The sequence below is a fragment of the Chiloscyllium punctatum genome, chromosome 42, assembly GCF_047496795.1.
Source record: "Chiloscyllium punctatum isolate Juve2018m chromosome 42, sChiPun1.3, whole genome shotgun sequence".
NCBI lineage: Eukaryota > Metazoa > Chordata > Chondrichthyes > Orectolobiformes > Hemiscylliidae > Chiloscyllium > Chiloscyllium punctatum.
Genome location: NC_092780.1, coordinates 11715059 through 11727039, shown reverse-complemented (window position 1 = coordinate 11727039; position 11981 = coordinate 11715059). Strand labels below are relative to the sequence as shown.

At 40.6% G+C, this 11981-nt stretch overlaps 1 protein-coding gene across 3 annotated transcripts in view; it reads right to left on the bottom strand.

The window, feature by feature from the left end:
• Window positions 1-4378: 4378 nt before the first annotated feature.
• Window positions 4379-11981, bottom strand: part of LOC140465730 (TANK-binding kinase 1-binding protein 1-like) — a 131942-nt gene continuing 124339 nt past the window's right edge. For all 3 annotated transcript variants that reach the window (XM_072561397.1, XM_072561398.1, XM_072561399.1), the window contains 2 exons: window positions 9779-10203; window positions 4379-4764 (listed from right to left, as the gene is read on the bottom strand). In XM_072561397.1, the coding sequence (XP_072417498.1) occupies window positions 4636-4764; window positions 9779-10203 (554 nt within the window). In that variant the 3' untranslated portion in view covers window positions 4379-4635. The remainder of the gene's footprint in view (window positions 4765-9778; window positions 10204-11981) is intronic.

The window sequence follows — 11981 nt, the reverse complement described above, 5'->3', positions numbered from 1 at the left end:
CAATGACTGCAGATGCTGGAAACCAGATTCTGAATTAGTGGTGCTGGAAGAGCACAGCAGTTCAGGCAGCATCCAAGTAGCTTTGAAATCGACATTTCGGGCAAAAGCCCTTCATCAGGAATAAAGGCAGTGAGCCTGAAACGTGGAGAGATAAGCTAGAGGAGGGTGGCTCAAGCCCTGAAGCAGGATTTGAACCAGAACATTCTGATGCATAGGCAAGAAACATAGAAAATAGGAGCAGGCCACTTACCCCTTGGAGCCTGATCCACCATTAAGTGTGATTATGGTTGATCATTCAACTCAAAACCCTGTTCCTGCTTTCTTCTCACACCTTATGATCCCTTTAGTCCTAAGGACATATCTAACTCCTTCTTGAAAACACAATTCTCCCATCAGAGTGTTACAAAACATCTGTAGCAAAAATCATTCTGGAACCCTACCACAAGCCAAATAGTGACAGAAGAGTAAATTGACAAAAAAAGATTTCCAACTGATGTTCAGAATTGTATCACACAAACCGTTGGCTTTCCTGTGTCAAATTTCCAGGATATTGATATAATTTTTGAATCCCAAACTTCAGCCCAGGACCAACTGATCAGTCCCAACAGCTAGGACAAAGTGAGGACTGCAGATGCTGGCGATCAGAGTCAAATAGTGTGGCATTGGAAAAGCACAGCTGGTCAGGCAGCACCTGAGGAACAAGAGAGTCGACATTTCGAGCATAAGCTCTTCATCATTCCTGGTAAAGAGCTTATGTTCAAAACATCGACTCTCCTGCTCCTCGGACATTGCCTGAACAACTGTCCTTTTCAGGCGCCACACTTTTTGAGTCCCAACAGCTACCATAACTGAGCTCAGTTAACATAACACAGTCAAAGGAATAAACCTGGGAAATTCCTGGTCTGTAAACTTTACAGGACTGCACTATATTGTGCATTTTGGAACTGAATATCAGTTTGAATTAGAATAGGTATCTCATAGTGAAATAACTCCACACAGACCAGTATCCCATCGTGAAGTCACCCTTTATTTACACGGGAGAGTCCATGACACTGATCCAGCTCACTCAGAGGCAGCTCTCAGAGTGAACAGAACCTCTGACATTCCTGTTTATATCTGTCAGCCAGGACTCCAGATTAACAGCGCCAATCAGGGAACTCATATTCTATGAGATTCACTTGTTATAATCACCACATGTAGTTCATCACTTTGGCCAAAGCTAGCTTGAACCAAAGATAAACCTGTCAGAATAACAGCTGCTAGGCCATAAACACCTGTGCCACATGTAGCAAATGCACCTTCTCTCTGGTCTCTCCTCTCATCAGTCCTACTTGTGTATCAAGTCTCTTCTCTCATTACATGACGTCAATCCACTTGGCAGCAGAAGTTAAGAAGCAAGCAGCGGAAATAAGAGATACAAAATGGACAGTAACAAAATTGCTGGCAGAGTGCAAGATGCAAAGTGAATGGTAAAATTCCCCAGGGGGCACGGAAGACAGAAACCCTAACAGCAACATTTGGCGGTGAAGCGGAAGATGAGAATTGGTAAAGCAGCCAACTGTTCAAATTTAAAGCCTCTCACAGTCTTGCATACATTATAGGGAACAACAGTTGGCTGGGAGCTGACTGGAATGCAATCTCAGGAACCTTGCTACCACATAAACCAGCCCTCATCTTTATGATCACATTAGAATCGCTTGAAATGACTTCAAGTCTTGCAACTTGCTACCAGCCAATTCTTCTATCATACAAAAGGCATTTTCCTGGGTGTCAGACTCACTTTCTCTCACTGTGTTACTGAAAAAAGAGCAACATGAATAGGACTTTACCAGTTCCCTCTAATTTTCTTTCCTTTCAGTGTCTATTCATGCTTCTTAGGTTGCTGAAAATTAAAACAGCTTGAGCCACACACATTGACATCAACACCACTTTGTGTCCATCCAGCCAAGAGGGTGACATTCCAATCTAGAATGCCAGTAACATCTAGCTTTATTAACAGCATTCTGCCTTCCTGAAATGAGGGGCTAGCCTTTCATCAAGATCCTAAATTTTTAGTCAAGTCTGAGTTTTAAGGCTACCCAGTATACGGGGAATCAGAAGGGCTATTGGCCAAGGTGAGTTAGACCACACGTCAGCCATGATCTCATTGAATGGCAGAACAGGCTCAAGGGGCCAAACGGTCTACTCATGTTCCTTTGTATGTAATTATGTTATTATGCAATAAATACTTAACATCAAATTTTGGAAGTAAAAGTAAAGTCGCCATAGTCCCAGAGAACCATAGAGCTCATCTCTCATTAGAGAGAGAGAGAGAGAGAGAGAGAGATGAATGGTGGTGGTTTAACCTGAGGGTCACCATGCCTCAGGTGAGGAGAGAGATTGAGAAGGAGAGTCCTTCATGGTAACCTCAGTTGATTGAGGAGATGAACCCACCCCTAAGAGCCACCAGCTGGTGATTTCATTCTCAGGCGAGGTTATCCAAAGGAGTACGTTGGTGAATCTAGTGCGGAAGTCAAAATTCTCAACCTGTTGTGTTTTGCATCTTCTCATCAGGAATACCATCATCTGTGCACCATGCAGTGCCAATCTGAGGTAATATATACATGCCCATATGCACTAGAAGCAATAAATAATTTGCATTTATATAGAGCCCTTCCACTGCCTCAGGGCATCTAAAGCAGGGATGCACAGACAGAGGTTAATTTTATTTAAAGTTTACTGGTTCTGCTCTTATATTTTATATTTCTATTGTAAATGCCATATTTATAATGGAAACTGTCTTCAAAAACCTGCCAAGCCGTAATTAAACTCTCTTTCGGTCACTGCTAGTTCAGTGTTTCCACTGCGGGGATACATTAGCACAGTGTAACAAGATTATCCAGGCAGTTTTCAACATACATACAAACATAGCAATTTATTATGGATAAAGTTGAAGTTGTAAGATTTTTTATATTATGTATACATTTGAACATGACATGCAGATATGAAATTCCATTAAATTAATCTCTCATTCTGTTGTCAGTCATTGGAATCTTTAGATTATCAGAAGCTCTGTGTGCTGCTCGACCTACTGGCGTTCAAACCTTTCACTGGTATGTGTGCATGCATGTGTATGTAATCTACAAGAAAAGTGAAATTTCCACCAAGTTTGGTGAGGTTAAGGAAAATCACATCACTATTTCCCTCATGGCTCAGTTGGTAGGACTCTCACATTACAGGTTTCTAGTTCCTACTCCTGAAACATGAAATAGAAGTCTAAGGCGACAGTCTAGCCCAGCACTAAGGGAGTGCTGCAGTGCCACAGGTGCTGCCTTTGGGTGAGACATAAAACCAAAACCCATTCGTTCTCAGATAAATATAGATGTAAAATGTCTTGTGGGATTATATTAAAGATGAACAAGAGAGTTATCCTAAGTATTCTGGTCAATATTGACACATCAATCAATATTAAAAAAGCAATTTGGCTCTGATGAAGTGTCACCTAAACGTGAAACGTTAGATTGCTCTCTCTCCATGGATGCTGCCTGACCCACTGTGATCTATAGCATTTGTTGTTTTCAATCAAAAAAAGCAATTATCTGTTTATTATTGCACTGCTGTTTGTGGAAGCTTGCTGTGTGCAAATTAGCTGTTGCATTTCTTACCTTACAACAATTGACTCCAGTTCAAAAGTACCTCACTGGCTTTGGAGAGTCCTGTAGGCATGAAAGGTGCTATATAAATGCAAGTATTTCTTTTATTCTGTTACAGATCGAGATTGAATTTACGCTGGCCTGTAACAGCTTCTGTGTATGGAGTCAGATGTCAAGCAATTTGAATAAGAGACATGCATGTGACAATGTTACATAACTTTGAACCATGTGTATAGTCAATATTAATAAGTTCAATTTGTTTTATTTCCTACTGTGGTTCACCAAGGTGTTCAATACTATAAATAGAATTTCCAACCTGGAATCAATGGGGGAGGACAATAAAAAAGGACAATTTGTGATATTGATGCACTTGTCCTTCAGGTTATAGACTGCATTTTGCCAATGTCAATCTATGAGATGTTCTGCAACTCCCCATTCCTCAACAATAAATTAGATTTTTGTTAAATCTCAATAACTAGAAGTCAACTGTATAAGTATCACTGGAAACCTATCCCAATAATGAACTACACCAGTTCAATCTTCGCCGTTAAGCGATAGGCTTCCTAACTTAACATCGAGACCTAACCTTTCGGTTGCCCCTTTTCATTTTGCAATGGGGCAACTTCATTCTCCAGCTACTGATTCCAGCATATCCTGGTTCACATTGAACAAGCTTCAAGTATTCTGCTTTTGGAAGTAAACTGATTTCACTGGAAGACATATCATTTGTCACGTTTGACGGCAACTGATCAAAAATGTTTATCTTTATTCTTCAAATGTGGAGCAGCCTTCAAAGTAGCATTTCTATCTCTTTCTTAGGTTCATTCAAGACACATAGTCATCTCCCTCCAACCCCAACAGAAAGTAAAATTAGATTAGCAAGTAGAACATTTGCTTCCTTTTTTGTTCTGCAATAGTTGCTCTCTTGTATTAGTTTTTCAAGACAATCTTTTGCTTCTTCATTTTCTTCAATCCTTCCACGACTCAGTGAGGAGCAGTGCTATCAGATCTTGCTGTTTTCCAAGTGAGTATCAATGTGTTTTATGAGGGCATCATCTGGGTAGTTGAGGGGAAAGGCTAATTGGCACAGTGGGCAGCTCCTGATGTCCGAGTCTCCCGTTTCCATCCAAAGCTGAGCATGGAGTAAGGAACAAAAAAATCAATCATAAAATGTTCACTGTGTGAATTGTTTATTGACAGATCTATTGCCTTGATATCAATTATGTTATGGACCAAGCCAGACCACTCAAAAAATTCTTAAGCAGGCAGCCCCAGACCATAACTTTGCAATTTGCTTTGGTAACTGTACAGTAAAAATTACCCAGAGTGAGATAGTTAGGTTGACTACCAGGGAAAGATTTATCACAAAGTTACACAATGAAAGACAAAGACTAGAATAAAGAACCCCTACAGAACTCAGCCTATCCAACTAGACTTAACTATGCTGTTCCAAATATACACAACAGTCCCAATAAGCAAAGACCCTTTAAAAACCAGTATAAATGGAACACATGCTTGAAGCTGAAGGGCAGAAAAGAGAGAGAGTTTTCACACAGCTCCCTGTTGAACTTTCCAGTTCAAGATTGAACTAAAACTGCTCAGCTCAGGTCAGCTAGAGAGCTGGCCCCTCTCCTTTCATCATACAGGTCACTTCTAAAGCATGACCACTTTGGCCTGAAGTCTCATCTGTTTACATATAAACAAAAGGCCTCTCAAAATCCTTTTCATCTCTGCACCAAACCAGACTGATTGGAGCCCAGCCCAGTTTATTGCCCCTCTGAAAAAAATCAAGGACAGAGTCTCCTTGAGCCAAGGAATAGCTTTCAGAAAAAAAAGAGACTAGCTTTGTGACAATTATAACAATTATTCATGATTAAATATTTGCACTGAATAACACTCATTCTTCCAGTGCTCCAGAAGGCATGACTTCCAACATTTCAAAGACAGTGATCATTTCCAGATCAGGGTTTGGGGTGATGGCATCATGGGCGACTCTATGGAGAGGAGGTAGTGCAGTGATAATGCCACCACACTGGCAATTCATCATCACAGTCTAATATTGTAGTGACATTGTTTCAAATACCACCACAGCAGATCCATTTTTTAAAAATCTGGAATTTTAAAAAGTTGGCAACCATGTAACAACTGCCTATTGTTGTAAACACTCACCTGGTTCACTCATGCTCTTTAGGGATGGAACTCAACTATACTTATGTGACCCACAGCAATGTGGCTGACTCTTAACTGATTTCTGGTGAATTAGGTAGGAAATGCTGACACATCACATGAGCAAATCAAACAAAAACACATGGTGTACAACCAGGCTATAGGGTAAGGGGGGAAATCAACAGTTTGAATCCTGGTATGTACAATACTTATTAATCTAAGATAGACTTTTAACATTGTCCTTGGCACCTTGAGCAGGCTACTCCTTCTGATCCTGTGATCCTATAGGAACTATGTATCAGTTACATCCATGGAAAAGTAGGTTACCTATCCTTAGCATCTAGTCTTATGCTGATGAAAGATTTAAGTGGGATGCAATTGGGATTCATTACATCTTACCTCAACATAGATCTCCATAATTAGAAAAATAAAATATGAGACGAAACAAGATGGTAAAGAAGGCAAACATGGGTAACAATTTAGTTCTACAATGAAATAATCAAAGACCCAATTTGAACATCTATGCACTCAATTTCTGCCACTTCAAACCATGGCAATTTCTAAACATTGATAAAGCTTCTCCCACCTTTCCCTAACAATATTCCTTTCCGTCGATATCAGAATAGCACCCATTATTGCAAAAGTCTGACAATCCAATTTCCCTGTCCACTTGTACTCATGGGTCTCTGTGAGTGTAGCTGTCAATCCCTATCTGTAAGAGGAGCAGCCCTCAAATCATAGGACACACAGCCCATTCGCTTTGTTCCATGACCCTAAGGCACTTTGCATAGTATGCTCCGCTTGTACTAGATGCAAAACAAAACTTTTCACTGTACCTAGGTACGTGTCAAGAATAATTAAATCAAATCTTTTCCAATTTTCAAATCCACAAAAATGCAAACTAGAAGCAGAAATGGGCTATTCAATACCTCAAGCCTGCTCTACCAGTCAATAAGGTCATGTTGAGCCAATTGTCACCTCAACTTCACATTCCTGCCGACTCCCAATAACCTTTGACTCCCATGTTAGTCATGAATCTATCTACCTCTGCCTTAAAAATATTTAATGACTTCATCTCTACTGCTCTCTCGGGATAAGAGTTCCAAGAATCATGATCCTCTGAGAAAAATAATTCTCCTTAACTCATTCTTAAATGGAAGGCCCCTTATTTTTAAATTGCAGCCCCTACTTTAATGTCCTCCACAACTTCCTTGTAGTATCTACTTGGTCAAGCCCCATTGGGATTTTATATGATCCAATAAAATCACTTTATTTTTCTATACTCCAACGGAGCAAAGTCCAGCCTGTTTAACCTCTCCTTGGAAGATACAAGCCCCTGCTTGGTGCTATGTAACCTTTTCTGAGCTGGTTATAACTAAAACCACACCCTGTGCTCCAAATGTGGAGCACTCTGTACAACTGTAGCAAAATGTCATTATTTTTATATTCAATTTCACTTGCAAAAACCAATAAAACTCTATTTGTCTCTCTCATTATTTGTATCTACATGCTAGGTTTATGTACTTGATGCACCAGGACACCCAGACGTCTCCATACCCCAAAGTTCTCTCTTCCTTCCAAAGTTAACAAGTTCACAATTTCCCACAGCATATTCTATCTGTTAATGTTTGCTGACTCCCTTACTCCTGTCTACATTCCTTTGCATCCTCATTATGTCTGGTTCATAATTTATTTTCTTACATATCTTTCTGTCATCAGCAAATTTAGCAGCCATACACTGGGGCCCTTTATTGAACTGAGGAATATATATTGTAAATAGTTGAGGCTCCAGCCCTGATTCCTTTGGCACTCCACAAGTTACAACTTGCCAACAGAAAATGACCCATTACTGCCTCCTATCTGTTAGATAAAACACCTTTCAAAAAAACCAACTCAGTCTGACCCTGCTTAAATAAATCCTTTGCATAAAGTTATTGCTTCTGCTTCAAATATTCCTTCTGATAAAATATTGCAGAATCAACTTTACGGTTTGAAGACTTTCTTTCACGTTTTATTAAAATACATCTGCAAATTAAAATAATGAGACATTTTCAGAAGTATTTTTTATTCATAAAAATATACTATATTTATTTAGGAACGGTAACTTGGTATTTGGTGCAGTTTGATTAATACTGCTGAAAATGAATCATTAAAATAGAACTTCTTTTCTAGTCCAAGTATCAATCTCCCACCGTGAGTATTCAAATTTTTAAATGAATGGAAATGGCTTTTTGGAACATATTGAGAATTTTCAAGTTAGTTTGAAACAGTGTGGTCAGCTTCTAAGCGAGCCTTTTAAAAACTCAATAAGCTTTCTAAAGTATAGCTATTGATGTCCTGGCACTCTAAGAAGCAACCTACTTTTCTTTTTCTAGTGCTCTCACACACAACTGAATAGTTTGTTTCCCCATCACCAAATCACCAAATATTAACCACTGCCAGTAAATCACTTGCGGTTTTCCAATTGACTAACTTACAAAGCCCATTAAGGTGAGGGAGAGTCAGAGGGGGCTAAATCAAAATGATGATGGAACGTTTTTAGGATGCTTACTCTTTGTCCTCAAAAATGACCCTGACCTTCCAGTTACTTGCCATTCCCCACAAAACTGTGTTCCTACACCAACATTTCTGTCGCAGGTGTGCTGCAGAGTTCCAGGGAGCCTCAGCGCAAGCTCAAAGAACAACATCTTATTTTCTGCTTGGGGACCTTTTAGCCTCTAGGACTCATCATCAAGTTCGATAACAGTACAGCCTGAATCCACCTTTCCATGTTTCTTACCCACCCCCATCCCCACCCCTGTTATAATGTGGGTTGCTTTTAGCGTGGTCACCCATTCCCATGAACTCCTAGGCTCATTATCACATGTTGCATTCATCACAGCTAACCCACTTTCTCACTCTTAGCTCCTATTTTATCTTATTCTGCTTTTCTTCTGTCCTGGTCTGGTGTCCATTATCTCTTTGTTTAGCCACCCACCCCTTTCATTTCTCTCTCTCTCTCTCTCTGGCTCTGTCTCCTCACCTCCCTCACTCCTCCCCCCCCGTCACTGCACTAACTTCAGTATAGATACCATTTTTTCCCAGCTGCTAACAGGTCAGATGAAGAGTCACTGGACTCGAAATGTTAACTCTGTTTCTTTTCCCACAGATGCTGCCAAACCTGCTGAATTTCTTCAGCAATTTCTGTTTTTGTTTCAGATCTCCAGCATCCATAATGTTTTGTTCTATTCTACTTTTTTTGCATGAGCATAGCAATGCGAATTCACTGTTGTGAATAATTCACCCTCAACAATGTGGGTTTTGTGGCTGGATCAGTCTGTTTGTTATTTTCTTCCTAGAAATCAGAGTAAGGATTTGTGGAAAGCTGATTTGTGCTGAAGGCAACTTGAACAATCTACCCATGGCTTGTACTTATTTTGGGTGGATGTTACACAGAAAATCAGCACAGCTAAGAAGAAATGGTACCTTTCCATTTCCTAACTCTCCTGTTGGTTAGCCCAGTGGATAATCTCTGCTCTTTATTCCCTTGTTATCAAATTTACAAGTGAGAGGAGCCAGTTTTTCACTATTTACTCTCCTTCCCAAATTTTGCAAGTTTTATCAGATGCTTTAAAAATCCTTTCTGCTTCCATCAACAATAAAAAAAGAAACAATCTTTTAAACACCTGCACAATCATAATCTGAACTGAAACACAGACTAATGTTGCTCGATAATGGAAATCTATCAAAAAATGCACAAGATTCCATTGGTGTCAATCGGGATCTTCCTGGTGCCTCAAACACATGATTCAAGTAAGAGATGCCATTGGTATGTTTGTTGGATAGTGTTAAACTCCAATGTTTGTTTGTTTTCTTGATATGCTACTGTACAGAACTGAAGTGCATTTGTGATAATGTATATATGAAGATATTTTGTATGAATAAAATATATTTTTGAAACAGAAAAAAATCAGTTGGGGTCAATAAAACTGCAGACCTACATTGATAGAAGGCCATGACTGTGCATGTTCTGATCTGGAATACTCGGTCGAACTCCTATTCATGGTAGTGTCTGGGATTGGGAGCGCTGTACAGGAGGAAGTGCTCCTTATTCCCCTGTCCAAAGTCCCAGGAGGACTATGGTTCATCCAATCCTCATCTTCAGACTCGATCTGCCTTTCAAATGGGCCAATGTCTGGACTGTCAGGCACCTTCAGGTAATCATTAGCAAGGTACTGCCTGTGCGTTGGTGAGGTTTGGTCATCTGCTGGCAGTCGAGATGGCATTGTGTGACTCTCCACCTTCACATCACTGACTTCAGAGTAACTGCGACGCCCTTGAAAGTTGGTCCGGAGACGGTGGCTCGTGCTCCTGGGGTAGCTGGAGTATGCAACTTGCCTCACGTGGCCAGAGGGTTGGAGATGGGCTGAGAAATAAAACAAAACAACAGATTTTAAGATGCAATGTCCCCTAGGGAGAATTTGCTTTTGTAAAGCATCTTTGCACAATCTCAGAATGACCCAAAGCCCTCCCATGATGTAGCTTTGTACCGTTGCAAGGGAAGACAAGTGTGGCAAACCTTAAGATGTACAATAAGATTCAATAACCAGCAAAGAGGATCAACAAACCATTGATTTTCAGGATTTATATTGTCATAGGATGCAAGCATCATCAACAAGGATGATCTGTTGCCCAGCCCTTTGAACTAAATCACTTATTCTGTTGGAGAAGAGGGGTTAAGAGTCAACCACATTACTGTGGATACGGAGCCACGTGTAGGCCAGGCCAGATTTTCCTCCCTAAGAGACATTCATGATCCAAATATGTTTTTGGGTAACAATCAATGATCATTTCATTATCACCATTATTGAAATCAGCTTTCAATTCTCAGAATTACAAGTTGAATTGAAATTCCACTGGATGCCAAGGTGGGATGTGTACCACTACTCCTCACAGAGCTAGCCTGGGGTTCTGCAATTACAAGACTGGTGCTTCATCACCAGGTTCCCAATATCGCTCCAAGTCTCTGGAATGGGTCCATGACCCATCAAAAGTGCTGGGTCTCCCACTGAACCAAAGCAAGTATGTTTAAGCTCAGACTTGAACCATGTGACAAAGGGGAACTTTTAACCGCTGGCGGAAATTGGGTGGGGCAGTCAGTTAAAATAAAACATGGGCCTTTCTCCCCATTTTGTCTCCCACATTGCTGCAGCTGATTACAATTTTAAATTGAGGGCAGCAAGGATGCCCATCAGAAACAGCAAGGGGGTCCTTTGGTTAATAGGCATTTCAGGCTTTGATGCTATCGTCTGGACCTGACAGCTACATTTGGTTAAATGGAGGAGCACAACAATGATCATTTTCCCCCATCAGACCAAAGCTCCATCATAGACCAGAGGTGGTCTAGTAAAATAAAACTCACTTGGAATTCCCCCGTGGAGCCACGCCAAATACGAATTATTCTTCATGTCAAAGAATCATAGAATAGAAGCCTGAGAGCTAATATCTCCCACACCCTGTACTGTGGAAGGTCACAGCTCTCACCTTCACCTTATCTTCAGCAAACACCATCCTACCCAGAGACAAAATCGTCCCCAAATTTAGATAGAGGCCATTCAACCCATCATGTCTGTACCAGCTCCTGAAAAAGCTACCCAGCTAGTCCCATTCTCCGGCCCTATCTCCCTAACCCAGGACAATAACACTTTCAAGCAGGTATCCAGCTCTCTTGTGAAGCCTCCTATAGAATCTTCTTCCATCACTCTCCCAGACAGTGCATTCCAAATCTTGACAACTCTGAATAAAGACATTTCTCCTCATCTCTCTCCTAGCTCTCTTGCTGAAATCTTGAAATTGTGACCTCTTGTCACTGACATACTAACTGACAAACCCTTCTTTACCCTGTCAAAATTGCTCATAATTTTGAACATCTCAATAAGGACACCTCTTAACTCTAAGGAGAATATAGCCGATCTCTCTAATTTTTCCTCATATCAGTAAACCTTGGGTTTCTCCTTGCCATAAGCTTTCATCCTAATCCCTCCTAGCTTCTATTGCACATCCCTTACTCAATCCACTTGGGTGGCTCAAATCAATCTCAAAGATTCCTTAGCCAATCTCCAGCATCCCCCATCAACTCCCAGTACCTACACAGTGTGCACTTAATGGATTTGGCCAAACTTGAGCAGGAGATGAGAAGCCCAT